At 39.3% G+C, this 20,656-nt stretch overlaps 1 protein-coding gene and 1 long non-coding RNA gene across 2 annotated transcripts; one reads left to right on the forward strand and one right to left on the reverse strand.

The window, feature by feature from the left end:
* Positions 1 to 216: 216 nt before the first annotated feature.
* Positions 217 to 2,165, reverse strand: LOC133718511 (uncharacterized). The gene is made up of 3 exons (XR_009850338.1): positions 2,027 to 2,165; positions 1,371 to 1,432; positions 217 to 378 (listed from the first exon to the last, which is right to left on the reverse strand). It is a non-coding gene; the product is annotated as an uncharacterized LOC133718511 (long non-coding RNA).
* A 13,319-nt stretch (positions 2,166 to 15,484) lies between these two features.
* LOC133718042 (E3 ubiquitin-protein ligase RING1-like) lies at positions 15,485 to 18,197 on the forward strand. Its single transcript, XM_062144839.1, has 2 exons — positions 15,485 to 16,299; positions 17,729 to 18,197. Exons 1-2 carry the CDS (start codon positions 15,693 to 15,695, stop codon positions 17,740 to 17,742), a joined length of 621 nt encoding a protein of 206 aa, XP_062000823.1. The 5' UTR covers positions 15,485 to 15,692; the 3' UTR covers positions 17,743 to 18,197.
* Positions 18,198 to 20,656: the final 2,459 nt, after the last annotated feature.

Consider the following 20,656-nt stretch of genomic DNA (forward strand, 5'->3'; position numbering starts at 1 on the left):
GGGTGACAGGACCCGCCCCGGATTTTACCCCGAAATCCGAAGTAGCCCTACGGGGCCCACCTTAGAAGAAATTCTACCAAAAATTTGGCAGAACTTCCTCTAAAATGGACTACCCAAAACCTGTAGAAAAACATTTAAACTTCTAAACCATCCATCCTTATTCTCCTGAAGCCACCCTGCTCCCCAAATCAACATCATCCCAATTCACATAACACAAATCACAACTTAAATAACATTAATTCCTCAGGTGATCAGAGCAATTCTAATAGCAAGGGTAGTCAAGGAAAACCTAAAACAAAGAGAAAAACGCGGAAGCCATGCTGTTGACTATGCCTCAACTCCAGTGTACGCCCGACCTCAACTAATTTCGCCTGCAAACTGGGCATTTGAAACCGAAGGGCCCAGGGGAAAGTAATTGAAAAACATGTTAGAGTGAGTGGACAAAAATAAACAAATAAATGAATAATTTTAAAGAGAAGAAGCTGTATTACTTTCCCACGAACTTAAATTCATAAAACTTCGATGCATGCAACGTTTATAAAACGCATGTGTTTAAAACTCGGAGTCTCGTGAAAACATACCAGTCCCCGTTGGCTAAAAGAATCGGACTAGCCCCGCTAGTCAAGTAACAAATAAAAGGATATGGGGAAGGGATGTCACCATACGGTAAAGGAACCCCTAACCTCGACTGCCACCCACACATAGATTGTGTGAGGAAGAGAATAATAACCTCGACTACCACTCACGTGAGGAGGAGAAACCTCGACTGCCACTCACAAACACAAAGTAAGTGAGGAGGAGAATAAGCTACCTCAACTGCCACTCACAAACACAAAGTAAGTGAGGAGGAGACCTAGTAATTGGACCCCGGTATGGTGAAGGAAAACATTCAAAATCCATAAAATCCGAAAGGCTTCCCCAATCTCTCACGAGAAAATATATATATTCCAATGACATGACCCCGCACGTCAAAATATTCTCGAAAACATAATCAAATAGGAGAGAATCCTTCCGAAAACCTCAAGTACGATATTATGGTAGAAAAATCTCAAAATCGCCGAATAAGATGTAATAAAATTTCTGGAGTTCTCCTCGGAAAAATCTTCATCGATCATCACATAACTCACAAATTCATTTCCCAACTCATACTCGAGATGGATTAATCAATTCCCGAAAAATAAATCTTAAATCCAAATCCGAGTATAATAAAATTAAATTCCGAAACTCATACAGAAAAACAATGCCCAAAAGTATAGTCCAAAGCCAAATATTATACTTAATAAATAGAACGATAAATAATTAAATAAACCAATCATCATTTCGGAAAAATAAATGCATGCATCATTCTTTGAAAACAAAAGTCCACTCACAGTACTATTTAGGCGATCAAGCGTACGAGTTTCTTCGTCGAGCAATAGCTCGGTACGTCGCCCTGTACATAAATATAATTCATGAATAACGGTTCGGCAATTAAATACGAATCCCAAAATCAATCCTCTCAAGCCAACATCTCTATTTCCTTCTCCGATCCAACCCAAACTTTACCACTAACATCATTCCATTAATTTACAAGTTCTAGGGCAAATTCAAGAGAAATCCGACGGTCGGATTCTCGTAAATCGATAATCGAAATTCTAAATTTCAGAAATTTATAATAGATTCAAAACTCCTCCAATCTTCACCAAAATCACATATACAAACTCTACCTCAATTATGTGATTTAATTAGATAAAAACAGAATTTAAGTCACTAATCACGCGCTGCACTATTCACGCGACGCCACTGTTCACGCGGCGGCCAACATCTCCGATGATCACCAAATTTTGGCAGCAGCTTCATCTCAACCTTCCTAGCATTTTTCTCAACTACACCAAGTTCAGAAAACAACTAGAACTACCTCAACAATTAAGAAAACAGTAAACCCCAATTTGTGAATAGTGCCGGATTTTCAATCTCTAAAATCCTCCAATATATATGCAAAATTATACTCAAAAGAAAGATCATGAGGTAAAGAACAACTTTATACCTTGAGGTTTCTCTAAAATATCGACGGTTTGGACGGATCTCCCTTTCTTTCTTTCTTTCCTTCTTTCTTTCTCTTTCTCCTTCTCTTTCTCTCTCTCTTCCTTCCTTTCTGGTTCTGAACGTGATTACATGAATAGTAGAAGAAGATGGCTGATTTAATGAAGTTAGGGACAAGGTGAAATGACTAAAATGCCATCAAAACGAAAATACCCAAAACTTTCGCATACAAACTGCAATTTTAACGTGCCACATGTCTACGAACTCGGTTTAACGTCCTCTACGACTTTCATGAAGAAAATTTTCTCAAATTTTGATCCGAACAAAAAGTCATATTTTAGGGCTCCCTAAAAGTACCGAAACGACAGTAAAAGTGAAAGTAAATGTCATTTACCGTCCAAATGACTAGTAAATCGGTAAATTCAGGTTCGGGACGTTATATAGGGAGCTAAGGATGTTGACATAATCTACCCAGAAAGTTGCCCAATATCTTGCCTATAGTTGCAGTCGAGGCTGAGACCAAGCCAAGGAGAGCCGGAAAGGTCGCCGGCGGTAGCAACGACGCCGAACCCGAAACAACCCAGAAATCGATTTGTCAAAACTTGATCAAATTGAAAAACTAATTACACAGACTTGTAGAACATGACGAGAAGAGCGATTTTCATATCACTTACAGCCCAATCGGTCGTCGGAATTTGCAGAAACTCGCCGGAGCAGTCAGACATTCTCACCGTCGATTCTTCTTTCTCATCGAGTGCATGGACGATCTGAGGCCACAGGCGTGACGGCGACGACGAGAGGAAGAGATTGGTGGTCTTGCGTCGTCGATCGGTGGCCGGACGCCGGAGTTGTGACCGGATTGCCTTGCGGGACGTCGGGTTTCTGTAACGTCCCGTATCTTAAATTACCAATTTACAAGTTAGTTGGACGGTAAACGACCGTTATTTTCACTTTTACTGTCGGGTTTCTGCTAATGAGACTTATTGGAGGCAACGATCAAGGATTCAGTGGTTAAAAGATGGTGATCGTAACACGGCTTTTTTCCATAGACATGCTTCTAATCGGAGGTGTAGGAACCGTGGCAAAGGCTTACTTAATGATGCAGGGCAGTAGACTTCCAATCCGGCAGAGGTGAATGACCTGATCATTAGGTATTATGATTCTATTTTTAGAGCTAGTAGTACTGATTCGGTGGCTCTCGAGTCGGTTATAACTTGCTTGCAGCCCAAGGTTTCTGTTGCAATAAATGCAGAACTCACAGCACCCTATTCTGACGATGAGATTAAGAAAGCCCTGTTTCAAATGCACCCATCCAAATCCTAGGGTCCAGATGGAATGTCTCCTTGTTTTTGTTTTTGTTTTTTTTTTTTTTTTTCAGAAATTGGAGCGTTGTGGAGAAGGATGTATGCATGGCTGTCAGGGAGGTTCTTTGTACAGGTCAGATTTCTCAAGAGTCTAAGTTCACTCATCTCACGTTAATCCCGAAGATTAAAGAGCCTAAACTTGTCTCTGATTTGAGACCAATTGCATTATGTAATGTTGTCTACAAAATTGCTTCAAAGGTCTTAGCAAACAGGTTAAAGTCGATTCTTCCTCAAATCATCTCACCTCTACAGAGTGCCTTTGTCCCTGGAAGGCCGATCTCTGACATCACTTTGGTGGCAACTAAAATAGCTCATTTTATGAAGAAGCTCCGTAGACAGGTTGATGGTGTTTTCTTCCTAAAACTTGATATTTCTAAAGCATATGATCGCTTGGAATGGCAGTATTTGGAAGCAATCCTGTTGAGGTTAGGATTTTGTCCGAATTGGGTTAGGATTGTGATGGCTACAGTGAAGTCAGTTAGCTATTCTATTTTGATTCATGGGACTCCTACATGGTTTATCTTGCCTACTAGGGGCATTCGACAGGGGGATCCTCTCTCCCCATATCTTTTTATTCTATGTGCAGAGGGTCTCTCAGCTTTAATTTCTTCTTCAGTCCAGCAAGAGTTGATCAAAGGCATGAAAATGTCTCCTACTGCACCCACTATTCATCATCTGTTATTTGCATATGACAGTTTTTTATTTGGAGAGGCCTCAATGGTAGAATGTATAGCCTTCAAGCACATCTTAGCTGTGTACGCAAAGGCCTCGAGCCAAGACATCAATCTACAGAAATCAAGTGTGGTTTTCAGTGGTAATGTCAGTCTCCACAAGAGAAATCAATTGGCGGCAATCTTGGGTGTTGAATGTGTTAAGGAGCATGGGCTGTACCTGGGGCTCCCTATACATGTAAGGCATAACAAGATGACCATCTTTGCCTATTTGAATGAGAGATTAACAAAAAAGCTCATTAGCTGGCGAGCTAAGATTCTTAGTGTTGGAGGTAAGGAGCTGCTCATCAAGGTAGTTGCTCAAACTTTACCAAACTATGTTATGAACTGTTATGCTTTACCTAGGTCTCTCTGTGATGATCTCCAACAACTCTGCTGTCAATTCTTTTGGGCCCGTACTGATGATAAGCGTAAGATCCATTGGAGGTCTTGGGAGAGAATGTGTCTTCCCAAAGAGCAAGGAGGCATGGGTTTTAAACATCTCCACGCCCATAATCTTGCCATGTTAGCTAAACAAGGATGGCGATTACTTACTCATCCTAGTTCTCTTGTGGTCCAAGTTTTCAAGGAGGTATATTATCCGCATGGAACGTTTCTCATAGCTGACATGGGTGAGAGACCATCTTACTCTTGGAGGAGTATTATGGAGGCTAGGCCAGTCTTGCAAGCTGGATTATCTTAGAGGATTGGTAATGGTGCTTCTGTTGGCATTTGGGACTCGGATTGGATACCTTCTGTTTCTCATCATACTTTAATCCGGCCTCCGAATACTGTTTTCGAGAGAGTTACGGATTTGATTAATTTGGATACCTGGTTGTGGGATGAAGCTGCTGTTCACTTATGTTTTGATCCGCAGGTGGCAACTCAGATCCTATCTATCCCTCTTAGTAGACATCATGGTCAGGACAGAGTGGTGTGGAAATTGGATAAGAAAGGTTTCTTCTCGGTGAAGTCTGCTTATACCGTAGCTCGGGATCTTGTCATGGGCAATCAGTTTGGCTCATCTTCTGTTGGGGATACGTATGGTCCAGTTTGGAGGGCCTTGTGGAAAGCCAAAATTCCCAACAAGGTGGCCATTGGCTTTTATTTTTTTTAATTAAAAAAGTTACAGCGCAATTTCTCTCCTAATTTTAGGGAAGCTTCTCCTTTTTTCATGGGAGGTATTGCAAGTTTTTCAAATATGATATAGTATATTGACTATCTTATCCTCATATAGAAATAATTTATTTATTAATATTTATATTATGTGAGGGCATATATGGCGTAGTTCAAAAATTTAATTGGCTTAATTATATATATAAGATATAAGATTAGATTGCATTCTTTATTAGTTTCCTTATCTATTTTCAGTTTCCAATTTCGCTACATACTCATTAAAGCATTGATGTATATTTAATAAGAATTAAAAGCATTTATAAAAAGGGATATTGGTGAAAGAGAACAAAAGAAATCCTATTATGACCTAAATCTAAGTCTATACACACACACAAAAATAGCAATAAAAAAAAAACTTTTGAAATAATTAAACATGAGATACAAAAAATAGAGAAAAAAAAATAAACATTAAGAAAAAATGATTACTATGTTTTAGGAAAAGAGATGTAGAGAGAATAATAGAGAGAATTTGGAGAGAATGAGTTGTGCTTTCATTGATAATAGGGGCCTCTTTATATAGAGGATTACAAGCAGAGAATCTAAGTCTTACAAGGAAACTGAATCATACAATGAATAGAATATCTCTGTAGATATAGGTAAGACTAACCCTATTACAACTCAGACAAGTAATCAGAGTTTGGGCCAGACAACACAAACTAAGTGTCTTTAAACACTCCCCCTTGTGTCACCCAAACTTGGTGCTCCTCTCGTTGCCTCAGACATGTGCTGTCGCATTGAGAGTAACTCCACCGCCTTGGTCCATTTAGAATAGCGTTCTAATCCTCTCCCTCGATCTACCATGGCCTCCGATGGTGCTTCTCTAGTCAGTCCCTTCTTCTTCTTCTTCTTCTTTCTTCTTTCTTCTTCTCGGAATGCCTGTAATAACGGACTTTGATTTTGATTGAATTATTGGAGGCCAAACAAAAGGAATAGAGTAGTGAAGTTGTTTTTCGTCACATTCCACTTAAACCAATATAAGGGTCGAGGCTGACAAAAATAGCCATACGCATTTCGTCAATCAATAAAGAAATTTCAAACAGGCATTCTGTAGTTTGAGGGTTGTGTACGTGCCATATGCATCAACTGTTTTATTCATTATCGGCTCAAAGATACACCATATGCATATGCAAATAACCAAACTCAAAAGGATTTGAATCAAAAATATGAAGAACTAAAACAGTTAAAAACAAATTCAAGAATAAAAAATTAAAAAATTAAAAGCAACTCACCCAAATAGGCAAAGAAGACCCAATTGATGCATGCACAGTGAATAACAAAATCGGAGAGATTATTGGCACCAGCTAGATGTGTAGATGCAAAAAGTATTATTGAACCACGTTGTATTGTACAATGATCAGATATGTTGACCAAATAAAGTATGAGAACTAATGGAAATAGAAGAAAGCAAGTGTGAAAAGCTTGAATGAATGGAAGACAATGTGCATGGCAAAGAAGCACCCAAACTAATTGCTCAAACTATATTGGAGCTGAGATAGAAAAGAAATTGGATTCAAATACTACCTTGCAAAAACCCCATTACTCGTTTGTGACATCAACTAAAATACAATGTCGAAAACTTACTTGTTGAACAACTTAACCCTGTATTCCATCTCCTTCTCTGCCATACCAAAAATCCGCACACAATTATTTAAAAAGCATGAGTTCTAGGACAACAACTCAATAGCAAAAGAGTACCAATCCATCTCTAAGAGTAAAAATAAACCATCTTGTCGCCTATTAAACTCTCAGGAAATACCTTAGTTTCATTAAGATCAAACACTCATCACTGACCAATTAGACAATATGCCAAAATTGATTGCACCCAAATCGACAGAAAACAGAGATTCCAAATACCCACTAAGAATTATTTCAATAACAAAATCCCAAAACTTTCCCAAAAATCCAATCTTTGGCACACCTGAATTCCTTTTCTCATTCAAACATGTACAAAGGAAAAGCAATGAAGAAAAGGGTATGTACCTGTTCCTTATCCAAACCCACTGTAACGTTGTTAACAGGCATTGGACTCTGAAAAGTGGGTAAAAGAAAACCTGCTTCAGTTTGGTGGTGAGCTCGATCACATGACTTTGAATCTCCATGAACGGCTGTAAAAGATTGATTGTGGTAAATAGCTAGCAAGTAAAGGAATTGGAAAATCGAGAGAGAATGACAAAAGAGGGGCTTACAGCTCATTCTTCTTTCTTCCTCTTGGTGGGTGAAATTGTTCTATCACTCTCTCTCTACCCCTCTCTCACTCTTCTTTTTGTGTCAATCCAAGTTTCTACACTAGAAGATGAAAACTGCAAAACCGGATCTGTACGGATTCCGGCAGCATTTACGGCCAAACCACGATGAATTAAGCTCTGAAATTTTATTAGGATGATCTACACATATGGATAAACATTTGGTATGAAGAAACCGAAGGCCAATTCCGAAGTCTCGGTGGATATTCAATTGAAGGAAGAAAGGAGAAGAAAGTGCGCAAACGGACAAAAAAATGGGTCAATGGAGGTCAATGCCGAATTTCCAACCATTTCCAGCCAAGGACATGTGTGGAGGGCATGGAACAGCTATTGACTAGGGTTAGAGAGCTTAGGTGGGAAGACTTTAGGTGTAGGTTATTTTAAAATTCAAAATTTGAAAGATGACAAGTGGTCCTCCTCTTACATCTTACACCTTTGTCTCCCAATCACCCTTCTACCCTTACCTTTTCTTCTCCACCAAAATATCTATGGGCTTTGTAGGTCATTTCTATGTGGAGTTAAAGATTAGATCCACATTTTGTGCTCACACATTTGTCAATCACATCTAGCCCTTCATTTCCTTTGATCTCCATCCTCCATTCATCACTACTTTTGGCCTATAAAAACACCATGCATCCCCTCATTTGGACGTTTTTTCATCTATTCCTTCATCCATTTCATCTTCTTCCTCTCTTTATTTCCTCTCCCCTCTTCTTAGTTCTTCATCTTTTAGGTAGTTTTGTTTAGCCTTTGTGTATAGAGAGAGGTATAGCATCTTTGGTTGATAATCAAAACCAGATATTCTATACCTTTTTATCAATCACACTTGTGGATATATTCATAAAGCCATGTTCTTCATCTTCTCTTTGTGTTTGTAGATTTGTATAGTGTTTTGGGTTTGAGGAAACCGAAAATACTATACTTTGAAGCATCACATCTTCTTGGTTTGCATCTAGAAAACTTGTGGGGGGATTGATTCATCTCGGTTTGGTATTGACACACCAAACCCGTGGGTATTGTGACTTTTTCTCACCATCTTCTCTTTCTTTTTATGATGTATTACTCTTTTAAGGCTTTTATGTATATTTTTATGAGTTCTGAGTAGAATAAATTTGGGGCTAGGGTTTAGCCCTAGCCGAATTTGTGTACAAACTATGTAGTTAAATTTAATATGGATCATGCCATGAATTTCTACTTTGCTAGTTTAATTGTTCATCATTTATGCATCTTAGATTTGTCACCTAAGATTGGTAAGTGTTGATAATTTCATGGAAGTATGCTAGGCTTGACAAACTTAGTAAACTAAAGCATGTTGCAAATGTAGAAATGGTAATCTTGTGATAATCAAATAAGGTTGCTTGGGTCTTTACAATTGGGCTTGTCATGTGGATGTGGCTTAGGTGTCCGATAATCAAGGGATCTTAGCTTGCATTTACATACGTCTACTTGTGTCCGATAATCAAGGAATAGGTAGAAACTAAAAGGTTTGTAGGAGAGTTATGTCCGATAATCAAGGTGTAGCTTAAATATATTCTCTAGTATAATTGTTTCTTGGTTACTCGATAATCAAGAGAACCGAGGGGGATTTCATCTTGGCATGAGCATGTTAGATTTGGTTACTTAGATTTGTCACAAAGGAGGTTAGGTGTGATGCCTTACAACCTATTTATCTCATTGATCAAAGTCTCTATTATATTTTGTTTTTATTAGCTTAGTTTATTTTTGTGCAACTTAGTTTACTTTATAAATAATTAAAATCAACCAAGCCGATTCACCACTTTACCATTGTAAATATCATTCTTGATAGTTTTGGCTTCGAAAGGGCCGAGACTATTAATTTGTAAAAAGATAGACTCGCATGTGTTTTTCTAGGTTTATTTTCATGGTGATCTAGCTAGGGTAGAGTTAGTCAATCTCTTGGGTACGATACTCTCACTTTCCCTTTACTAAAACTTGACCTCCTATACTTGGGAGTAGGGCACATCAAACACAAATTTGCACATAGTTTTCATACTCGTGATGCACCCAACATTGTGCATAGTTGTCGTTCGATTTAGATACTTATAGTCGTTAAAAAAAATGGAATGAGTGGATCAATCCAAGTGCAAGAAATATAAAATAATGCAACGAATCCTCTTCACTATTTTATCAAACCCTAGCCGGCATGGCTGGGGATCTCAACAACAGCGATCGGCGCCAAGCCCAAGTGGAGTTTCCCTCTCTACTTCTCACTGTCTTCTCGCGATAATTCAACGTCAATTTCGTTCGATGAGATATCAACCTGAATTCCTCTCCACGACATCTCATATGAGTGATTTTGGAGAGATAGATGGATTTGCAGTCCAACCTATCGAGGTAGAGTCTGTTTGCCGAGGAGGACTCCGATCGGGTTCCACATTGCAAAGGCCGTCTCAAGGCCTATTATGATTGGTGAGCATTGCTGGAGTTGCAAGTTGGAAGTGAAATCGGACCTAACTAGTTGTTGGTGATGATGATGCAATATCGTTCCGGGCCAAGAAGAAGGAATGTGAAAGCCTTGGCGCTCAAATGTGCAGGTGCACAGGCAGTGGTCGGTGTGGAAGATGACGATGTTCAAGGGGTGCTAGCGGTGTTGGCTGCGACCGGGATAGGTGCAGGAGAGGGGATGCCCAAGTACGAGATGCCTAGATCATTTTGGAGGCCCAATTCGACTTCAGTGGTGAAGTCAATTGGGCTTGGGTGTCCAAAAGAGATAAAAGTGCTTTTTGGATTTGGGCTCTTTTGTGGACCAAACCGATGAGTTCTGATTTTGTAGTGTTTCGTATTTAGGAGCTAATCACACTTATGTTCTTTATGTTTGTAGCGGGTCTATGTACAATGCTTATGTTTCATAGTTTACTAGGCTTGCTTGAAATCAGTGAGCGTTGAATGTTCAATGAGTGAACCTATTTCTATGTACCATTGTGGTACAATCACAACTTCTTGTTTATCTATAGATGGCAGCGGAAGGATATGTAATGGTCATTCTAGCTTGAGATGAATGGAAAATCGTTATGATTTTAACTCTAACGGTGGAGAATAATTAGCATTATAACTACCTTAATATTTTTCACCGTTGTATCTAAATTCAATTGCTGTTGAACGCAACTGATCACTTGAGCAAGACTGGCCTATCTAAATAATTGGTCCTATTTGATATGGAACAAAATTGACGACTAACTAATGTTAACAATATAGGCTAAATAACTCAAAAATTAGTGGACAAAACCTTTGGTGACCAAATTACATAGGATATCATTGCCAGTCTATTAAATGAGAGTAGAGCTGAGCCATAACAAGCAAAACTCTACAACCTTGTTTGGTTTCCGTAAAGGAAAGTAATTCATTTGTCTTTCACATTAGAAGAGAAATTAATTAAATTTCCCACGAACTTTTCTTTCTGGTGTTTGGTAACAGATCCGGATCCTCTCTTAGGCTAGCTGCTAGTCTTCTCCTTGGTTGTCCTTGACTTTTATTTTCATATGTTGATGTAAAATCTAAAGGTTAACAATCATCCACGTCAGCACCAAGAGTATAAATTACCCAAAATTGGGTTTCTCAAGCTTAATGATGTCAGTTTTCCTTTTTCTTTCCATGGTATGTGCCTTTTCTTCTCAAACTTGGCTCTGTGAAATTCTCTCTTCCACCATACCATGAAAAATGGGCAGCAGACATTGGCGGAGGTGGTCGAGCCAGAATGGGAACTCGACCAGTAGTGAATGAATGGCCGTCGGCCACTAGATGAGAAGCAGTTATTGTAAAACCTCTTTCCCCGATCAACAAGGAACCTCCATGTGTTGTTGGCCTTAAATATAAGACGTCTCTTGTCTTCTGCTGGCGAAGAGCATGGCGATGAAAATGCCTCTGACATAATTGGCGATTCTGGAGTTTGGATTCCCCGATTTGAGCTGAGCGCGTTCTCGAAATAGGTTCGGGCCTAAAGAATCCCGCGCATACCTCCGCGGTCGATGCTAAGTATCCAGATTTAGCCTCTCTAGTTCTTGATCACGGCATTCAGGTCGGGTTGGGTTTTGGATTTCAGGTCAAAGGCCGATGAAGAAATATGCTTTGGCACCTAGAGCTTCTGATCGTCAACTAAAGCAAAAGGTGAAGAAAGAAAGCGAAAGAAAAAAAAATCACATTGAAAACTAACAATTGATGGTGCAAGAGTGAAACTTTTTTTATTCAAAGAGTGAATTTTTCAGAGAAAGAAATTCCAAGAGTCTTTTCTGAGAAAGGAGAAGGAGAGTTGATGATAATGATGTTGACGGAGAAAACCTACGTTGTTAAGCTTGAGAAATCCAATTTTGGGTAATTAATACTCTTTATGATGACGTGGATCAATATTAACCTTTAGATTTTACATTAACGGATAAAATAAAAAATTCAAGGATAACCAAAGAGAGAGGATAGCAAAGGAGAGGATTCGGATCCTTTAGTAACATAAGGATGGTTATCGGAAAAATTGTTAAAATATTTGTAATTAATGTAATAAAATAATAAAAAGTGAGTATTAAATGAAAGGAAATAAAGAGGGGAATGAATCCTTAGGTATGGAATGAACCACTTTCCCCCATATTTTTCCTTCATTCAGGAAAGTATTTCATTTCCTTTTGCATTTCAAACACAAAACAGGATTGAGTTTATTTTCCCAAGGCTCCAATTCCATGAACCAAACGAGGCCTAAAAGAAACAGACTCGTCTTTCCCTTGTTAGGATTTCCTCATAGTTTCATCAACACCTCTCAATCGCTTCCATTGCTTTGATGACTACAAGGCGCGATTCAGAGCTACCCCTAAAAGATGAGAAGGAGACTGTGAATCTTGGCAACCTTTGTGAAAGGGAAAAGGCTTCATTTCTAACCATTATTACTTGGTAGTAAGTGTACACACCAGCAAGGATATGCAGACCTAGCCGCATGGACTTATCACCATTAGCCACAATGTTCCAGGCCACACCAGTTTATCTAGACCATGCAGTACTATTTCTTGTCATGACCCAACATCGGAGCACTCATGGTAGGCAACACCGGCATCCACTGACAGTAGTACAGTAGCGTGGATAGATGCCTCAACCAAGGAGATACTTTCTGTTGGGGTAGACATCCATCCCACATCGAAAATAAAGGAAAGCTCCCTTCACTTTAGGAACATTTAATAGGCTTAACCACCCTCATTAATGGTAATTACTTCTAATTAAGTGTTATTATTCTGTCAAATTACATACATCGCCCTGACTTAAGCATCTGGCTTAGACCGACTAATGGTTGACGCCCTGTGTATTTCCTTTGACAGATAGCGGTACAATCCGTATCACAGAGACATGGACTCAACCTTGCTTCTACTGTACCTGGCAATCAGATATATACTAAAACATTAAGATTGAACACTATTAAGGACATTAACCATCACTTCTTGAATGACATTGGAATTTTAGAGGATGGATGGTTGCCTTCCATTCACTTTTATGGTGGTTGGGGATGTAGACAAAGTTAAGCACCAAGGGCTTTAGAGTTTCAATCGAGGTACAGTGGTTCTCAATGATTATAACATTTTCTTGTCGATCAAAGATTTGGCGCTGAATCATGTGTGGATATGGTTCAAATTTTCACGATACCTCCAAAATTCATCACTTCATCGATCATAACCCTTACCAACAAAATTACTAAAAGGATGTTGGATCTGGATCGTTGTGGTTTAAGGGAAACAAAGGCATGGGTGCACATGGAATTGAAAATCTAAAATCAGGTTCTCTGGACTGACGACTTAGGTTCTTTGCAATCGAACTAACCCTACGATTTAAGTTTGAACACCTAATAGGGCGTTGCAAGGATTGCGGGTCTCTCAATCATGTTGGAGCCTAATGTCATCTTTCTTTGGAACCACAAGATTGATAGTGTGGTGGTAAAATCGGCTGAGGACTTTTCCAATGATGTTTCGTCTTTGTGCAGTGTACCATAACCTACTTTGATTTTTCAAACAAATGTACTGGCATTACTGTCATTCCCCCCTACTGAACAACTTGCATTTTCATGATGTGTTTGGGAAACACATGAGTAAGAGATCGGAATCCTCATCTCCGTAAACGCTTGCATGTAACTTGCAAAATAGAATCTGAGCTCGGTTTGATACCAGACTTAGACACTTTGACGCTCAAGTCAATAATCAAGCTCAAGCAGTAAGCATAAGCTAGAATTCGTTACCAGAGATGGTGCATTGCGCCTCCATATATAGGAGAATACATGTCGAGGTAAGATGGTCTAAGGTAATCCGAACCCTAGTTGGATTACGTGTCTTTCAAGTAAAGAAGATTCATAAGGATTCTCTTTCCTTACTTAGGCTATCTGAGGTGAACTCGAATACCACAAGCCGTGATAGTGACCATATATAGGCCAAACCCATCCTTATTCAGGAGATGCCTTTCAAGGTATTAATATGTAGTCAATTGGGACTCTTCCCTATTCGGGGTCATATACATACTGAATTTGGTATGCAGGTTACTTCATTATGACCGTATCTAGGCTGTTATGGGCTTATATCAGGGAATACTTATTGGTCATGGGCCTTCCGTTGGGCTTCTTAAGGGGAAATTCTTTAGCATGGGCCTCCTCGAAGCTTGTTGGTTTACAACGCATATGGTTTTGGGTATCCTTATGCAGGTATACTGGCTCATGGGCCAAGTATATACGCAAAGTGAAAATCCATGTCCCCACAATGAGGTTTATGATTATCAGACTAGTAGAGGAACACCAGCTTGTGGTAGGGGTCCTTAGTTACTAGGGGACCTAGCGTTGGCCAAGTGTGGGCTGAAGCACCCACTCAAAAAATATACATGCTCTTCTCTATATAGAAGTTTTGATTGCTAGTGTGAATTTGAAGGTGTATACTAAGAAGGCTGTGCGCCCACTAGGAGCTAGTAATTGAGGTTCTTATACATATTTTTGAAAATATTATAGATCTTACTTATAGTTTCCCATGAAGATTAAATCTAATGGTAAAATTTTATCTTTAGATTGTAGTTTGACAATTTTCGCCTATCAATTTGCTATTACAGTTCAAGGTCGCCCCAATAGAAGTAAATTTCTGGATCTGCTACTGTACCTAGCTCGTCTAATTGGATTCCATTGGAACTAAGATGAGGATGATGACGATGAGGAGAAGCGCATGTTGCTCTTCATATAGTCATGCCCATTATGTTGCAAGCAGAGAATTTGGGCAATACCTAGTTAGAGTTGGAGATTCAAGTGACTATGGAGACATGGCCAAGCTTGCCCATGGTAGGCCTGGAGACAAGCCACAACCTAATTAGTCGGACATTGAACCCTTTACTCTTTCTTCCACTACTTCTATCCCTTTCCAACCATCATTGGGGAAAAGCAAAGGTAAGATGTGATCGCTGACAGTATCCATATTCATAGTGCAACTATGTTCGTGGCAAACTCCTTTGCAACATGAGTAATGTCTTATACCACAATTGTGTGCTTGGACAAGTCACAAGTGTTATTGTGACAATTGAGTGAGGTAGTTGTGTTTGATACAATTTTTATTCACTCGATTAAGTGTGCAACTAAAATTGTAATCGACTTTATTTGCTGAGGATCTTCAGCCTATTTTAGGCCGCAAATTAATACATGACAGTATGTTTATTCGGAATATAGACACTAGTGTATGCAATTTTGTGACAATGAGTATGGATAATCGTTCTCCTAAAAAAGAAACAGTAGAGTAGAGTAGAGTTGAGCCTTTTTCTTTAAGTTAGAGTTAAAGAAAAGACTCCAAAAAGGGAGATGCTTCGATTTAACAGACGGTATGACAACATTGCCGTTGAAGCCTTGAAGTTGAAGGACTGCAACTGCAACCTCTAAAGACAGAGGAGGAGACTTGGGAGTGAGAAAGTAGGCAGTACGTAGCATTTTACCATTCAGATTCACCAAATGAGTCAACAACACGGTCAGCTACTTCAGCAGAGAGATTTAAAAAGAAAAAAAAAAAAAAAAACAAAAAAAGAATAATTACCGCGTCGCCTTCAATCTCATCTATCATTCCCCAAATTCAAGTGCCTAAGAAAGAGAGGACTGAATTATTGAAAGGCAAACAGATTGGATGCGGATGCCATAACATTTCCAATTCATATTTGTTGTTTGGTCTTGTTCGAGGGAGATGGAGATGGGTCATCAGCAGACGTTCTGGTGCCACGAGTGCGACATGAGCGTGAGTCTGCCGACGACGACGACGACGACGAGTGTTGTCTGTCCTCACTGCTTCAGCGACCTCCTGGAGCTGATGGATTCGAGTAGTGGCGACAATTTCCAAGCTCCAGAAGCATTCCGCCGCCCCCACGATCAGGACAACTACCGCCTCAACAGCCCAGTCCTCCAACGGCTGATCCACCGCCTCTCCGAGGACGACGTCGTCGTTCCGCCGCCCCCCGCCAATACCTACTTACTGCCGGCTTCCAAGGCGTACGTAGACGTCATCCCAACGGTGAGGATGACGTCACGTTCCATGTCGGTGTGCGCTGTTTGTAAGGAGCAATTTGCGGAGGACGCGGAGGCTAAGCAGCTGGCTTGCAACCACGTCTACCATCCTGACTGCATTCTCCCTTGGCTTTCTTCCCGGAGTTCGTGCCCCCTCTGCCGCTATCAGCTCCCCACCGACGACCACCACGCTCCTCCTCAACAAGACTCCCAACACCGAATTCAACGTCTGGTGCATTACCGACTTCAACTTCAACTCCAGCTCCAGCTCGACCGCTCATCCTTTAATGGTATCCCTTCCTTTAATTGCTTATAATTCCGACTTCACTACTTTTACCAAACCTTCTGCGTACTTCTAAATCTCAAATTTCGTGCTTTTTTTTAATGCCCGCCTCTGCAGCTTTCTATATATCCTCTAAAACGTACTGCAGGAATATTGATCTTATTAATCATACGCAACTCTTTGATTTTTCATTATGTACCCTTGGAATATGATGAGAAATGTTAGAGAAAAATATCAACCAAAAAGCACATTTTCTTGTTTCCTAGGTAGTTTCCAAGATTTTACTCAGATTAGTACAATTTAATAGGACCTGCTGGGATGATGGCGTTAGTATAACAAAAATTGCCTAGCTTGTATACTTTGAACGTTTGCACCATTTCAGTCTTAAGTCTCGGCAGAGTGATTTGTATCTGTTTCTTTTTCAGTGGATTAGATTCTTACTGAGTATACATTCATGATGCTTTCTTGTTAGTTGACAGATCGAACATAGAAATTCTGCATGAGAAAAAAAGACCTTTGCGTTGATGAAACAGAACAAGAACAATAATGGCTCTGACTACCCTACAGTTTAAGTAGCCATGAATGATGCTTTCTAGTAGTTTTAAAGTTTTTAGCCATCACAAGTACATGTCCCTTTGGCTGGGGATTTTTCGGGACCAAAGTTTCAAAATGTCTGCTCTAATTTAGCATGGCTTATGCTTGCCACGGTGGAGTTCTCAATGCCATGTTACCTGGCTTAATTTATAATACTTACATGTATCTTTATAAATGTCAAGTACCTAGTTAAGAGAAAGGTTTCTGGATCTAATTGCCGGCAGGACATGAGTCTGGGCACCTACAATCCTAAGAGATCTTGCATCTAGGCAAAGTTATCACTTTTCTAGTCTAATATTGTCAAAAGGTAAAAGAAAAAAAGAAAAAAAAAATGGATTTCGCTTGCTTAGGGAAAGGGTTAACATCCTTTGGAATTGACATATAGGGCTTGCTTCAGGAGTTTCCTAACATTGGCTTTAAGGAACTGAGTAGTTAAATATTACATCATTATAAAATGCTTAAAGATAAAGACTTGTGTTTTGCTCTGGTTCTGTTGAAACAGGCCTGGTCTGAATTGGTACCTTAGCAAATAACTGGTTGTAACTGAGTAACCCTTTAAAAAAAGAAAAGAAAAGAAAAAATACCGCAATTTGTTGCCTAATGCCTTGTAGAAGTTTTTATTGTGACTACAACATGCCGTTCAAATTGTTTGGGTTGGAAGTTACAATATCTGAACCAGCTTTGGCATTGCCTAAGACCAGGATGCTCACAATGCTACGTAACCTGGCAAAACCATGTTTTTTACCTAGCTTGTATCGTCTTTTAAATACGAAATACCAAAGAACAAGGCTTGTGGTTTTTTAGATTTGGACTAATACATCTATCCTAATATCTGACTGCAGGTGGTTTACAGTAATATGTTTCTAGAGGAAACTGAAAGTTCTGTACTCGTAAAACTGGAGTGCATTTCTGAAGCGAGCCGTTGTTCTACTTTTTCTTGTTTGCCTTTTTGGCTGGTTCAGCAAGTCAATAACTAGATCTTATGAACGACAATTGTGCACTATTTCCACCTTCTCCCTCTCCCTCTCCTTTTTAGAGCCAGGGGTTTAAGTAATCTGTATACCTTTTTCACCTTCAACTTCAGTTAATAAATAGAAGACTTAATTGTCTGCGTCTGTGGTTTATGTTGAATCAGAGTTGTTTCGACCTCTTTTTTCACTGTATCAGTAAACCTTTGATCTGAATGCTCTTCCATGCATGATGTCACTTGTATTTGACACAGGCAATTAAGGATGTATCTGTTCTGAAATTGAAAAGTAACAGCTATGCGGATTCCATCTAGAATTCAAATAACAGATTATTTTGTGGCCAGGTGGTGAAGTTATTGTTATTATTAATTATCACGCTTGAAGCTTCCCTTTTCATTTAACCCCTTCTTATCTTTTTATATTTAGTGCGGCTATATCGAGGGATTTTCTTTGGTTCAATTCCCCCGGTATAACCAAAAAGAAAAATAACAAATTACATATAAGTTATTGACAAAAGATGACTTAACAAATACATCCATTAAAGATTGAATTAAACATATAAGGACTAAATCTTATAAATAAGGACAATATGCTCTTCACTTGCCACATGTCATGAGTTAATTTACTTTTTTACCCTTAACTACTTCTTTTGACTTCTAATCTCTTTACAATGATTAAATCTTACAAATAAGGACAATCTACTCTCCACTTGCCACATGTCATGATTTAATTTATTTTTAACTATTTCTTTTGACTTTTAATCTCTTTATGTAACTTTTTCTTTTTCTGAGAATAATCAAGTTATGTTACTTTTTTTTCTTTTTTTTTTTCTGAGAGTGATTCATTTATGTTACTTTTTTTTTTCTTCTGAGAACAATCCGTTTATGTTACTTTTTTTTTTTCTTGAGAATTTACGTTACTTTACAAAACCTCACTCTCCTACTACTCTCATCTCATCGCCTAATCCTGCTACTGCACTCATACTCGTCCAGTTCTGCTACTGCACTTGTACTCGTGTTCTAGTATTGCACTTGTGATCGCCTAATCCTGCTACTGCACTCGTCCAATCTTGTTATTGCATTCACACTCGTCCAGTTCTGCTACTGCACTTGTACTCGTGTTCTAGTATTGCACTTGTGATCGCCTAATCCTGCTATTGCACTCGTCCAATCTTGTTATTGCATTCACACTCGTCCAGTTCTGCTACTGTACTCGTCATCGCCCAATCTTGCTACTGCACTCATACTCGTCCAGTTCTGCTACTGCACTTGTACTCGTGTTCTACTATTGCACTTGTGATCGCCTAATCCTGCTACTGTACTCGTCCAATCTTGTTATTGCATTCACACTCGTCCAGTTCTGCTACTCGTGTTCTGCTACTGTACTCGTCATCGCCCAATCCTGCTACTGCACTAGTCCAATCCTGCTACTGGACGAGTATGAGTAGCAGAACTGGACGAGTGTTCTGCTACTGTACTCGTCATTGCCCAATCCTGCTACTGCACTCGTCTAATCCTGCTACTGGACGAGTATGAGTAGCAGAACTGGACGAGTGTTCTGCTACTGTACTCGTCATCGCCCAATCCTGCTACTGCACTCGTCCAATCCTGCTACTGCACTCGTCTAATCCTGCTACTGCACTCGTCCAATCTTGCTACTGCACTCGCTGCACTCATACTCGTCCAGTTCTGCTACTGTACTCGTCTAATCCTGCTACTGCACTCGCTGCACTTATACTCGTCCAGTTCTACTACTGCACTCGTCATTACCTAATCCTGCTACTGCACTCGTCCAATCCTGCTACTGTACTCGTACTCGTCCAGTTCTGCTACTGCACTTGTACTCGTGTTTAGAGATGATTTAAAGCATACATCGATATTGGATAAAGAAAATGACATATTTAAACATCAAATGCAAGCCACAATAAATTGAATCACCAGAAAATGACATATTTAAACATCAAATGCAAGCCACAATAATTTTAGAAAATTACATAGTAGTAGCAGTAGTAGGAGCAAGAGCAGGAGCAGGAGCAGGAGTAGGAGCAACAGCAGTAGCAATTATATATGTCAATCCATAAATGAAATTGAAGCCTCCGGTTGATTATCGGGTTATGAGTAGGATAATCAAGTAATGAAAACCCTATTTGGACAAAAAAATTGAAACATTTCTCAGTTTATGACCTCATCCTTGAGCCACGCAATTCTAATCTTCTGTTTATCAAATATCTCCACTATATTCTACAACCCTGCTTATGTTACATTCTCTCATCAACGTAATTCTGTATTTGTAACATCCAAATCATGCAAAGCAATCCTTAACTTCTATTCCAAAACAAAATTATGCTTGAACAAAGGTATCCTTCTTCTAAGCTCCAAACCTATCTCCTATGGCTAAAGCTAGTATGAGTATAGTACTATATCTACACCACCACAACGAGAAACCAAATTCAACAAAATCAATACATTACCAAACAAAACCAATTTCCGACATACATACAATCCAAATTAACTATAAGCTACAATATAACTATTAGGATTCAAAAAAGATTTAAACTTTATGAACCAGTTGAAGCACTATAACATACTTGGTGACTATAATCTGCTCAAACAGCACCTTCACCATATCAATCCCACGATTCACTCTCAGCAAATTCCTCGCATGATACCATGCCTTTCTCACAGTGCCCGCCTCCATATCCCGGTCCACCAACCTAATATGATTAGAATGAAGGCAAAATCCATGTCTGTGCCAAACGTGGTGATTGGTGTGCAATCTGGGTTGGTTTGTGAAAAAGAAGGG

This window comes from Rosa rugosa, chromosome 6 (genome assembly GCF_958449725.1).
Source record: "Rosa rugosa chromosome 6, drRosRugo1.1, whole genome shotgun sequence".
NCBI lineage: Eukaryota > Viridiplantae > Streptophyta > Magnoliopsida > Rosales > Rosaceae > Rosa > Rosa rugosa.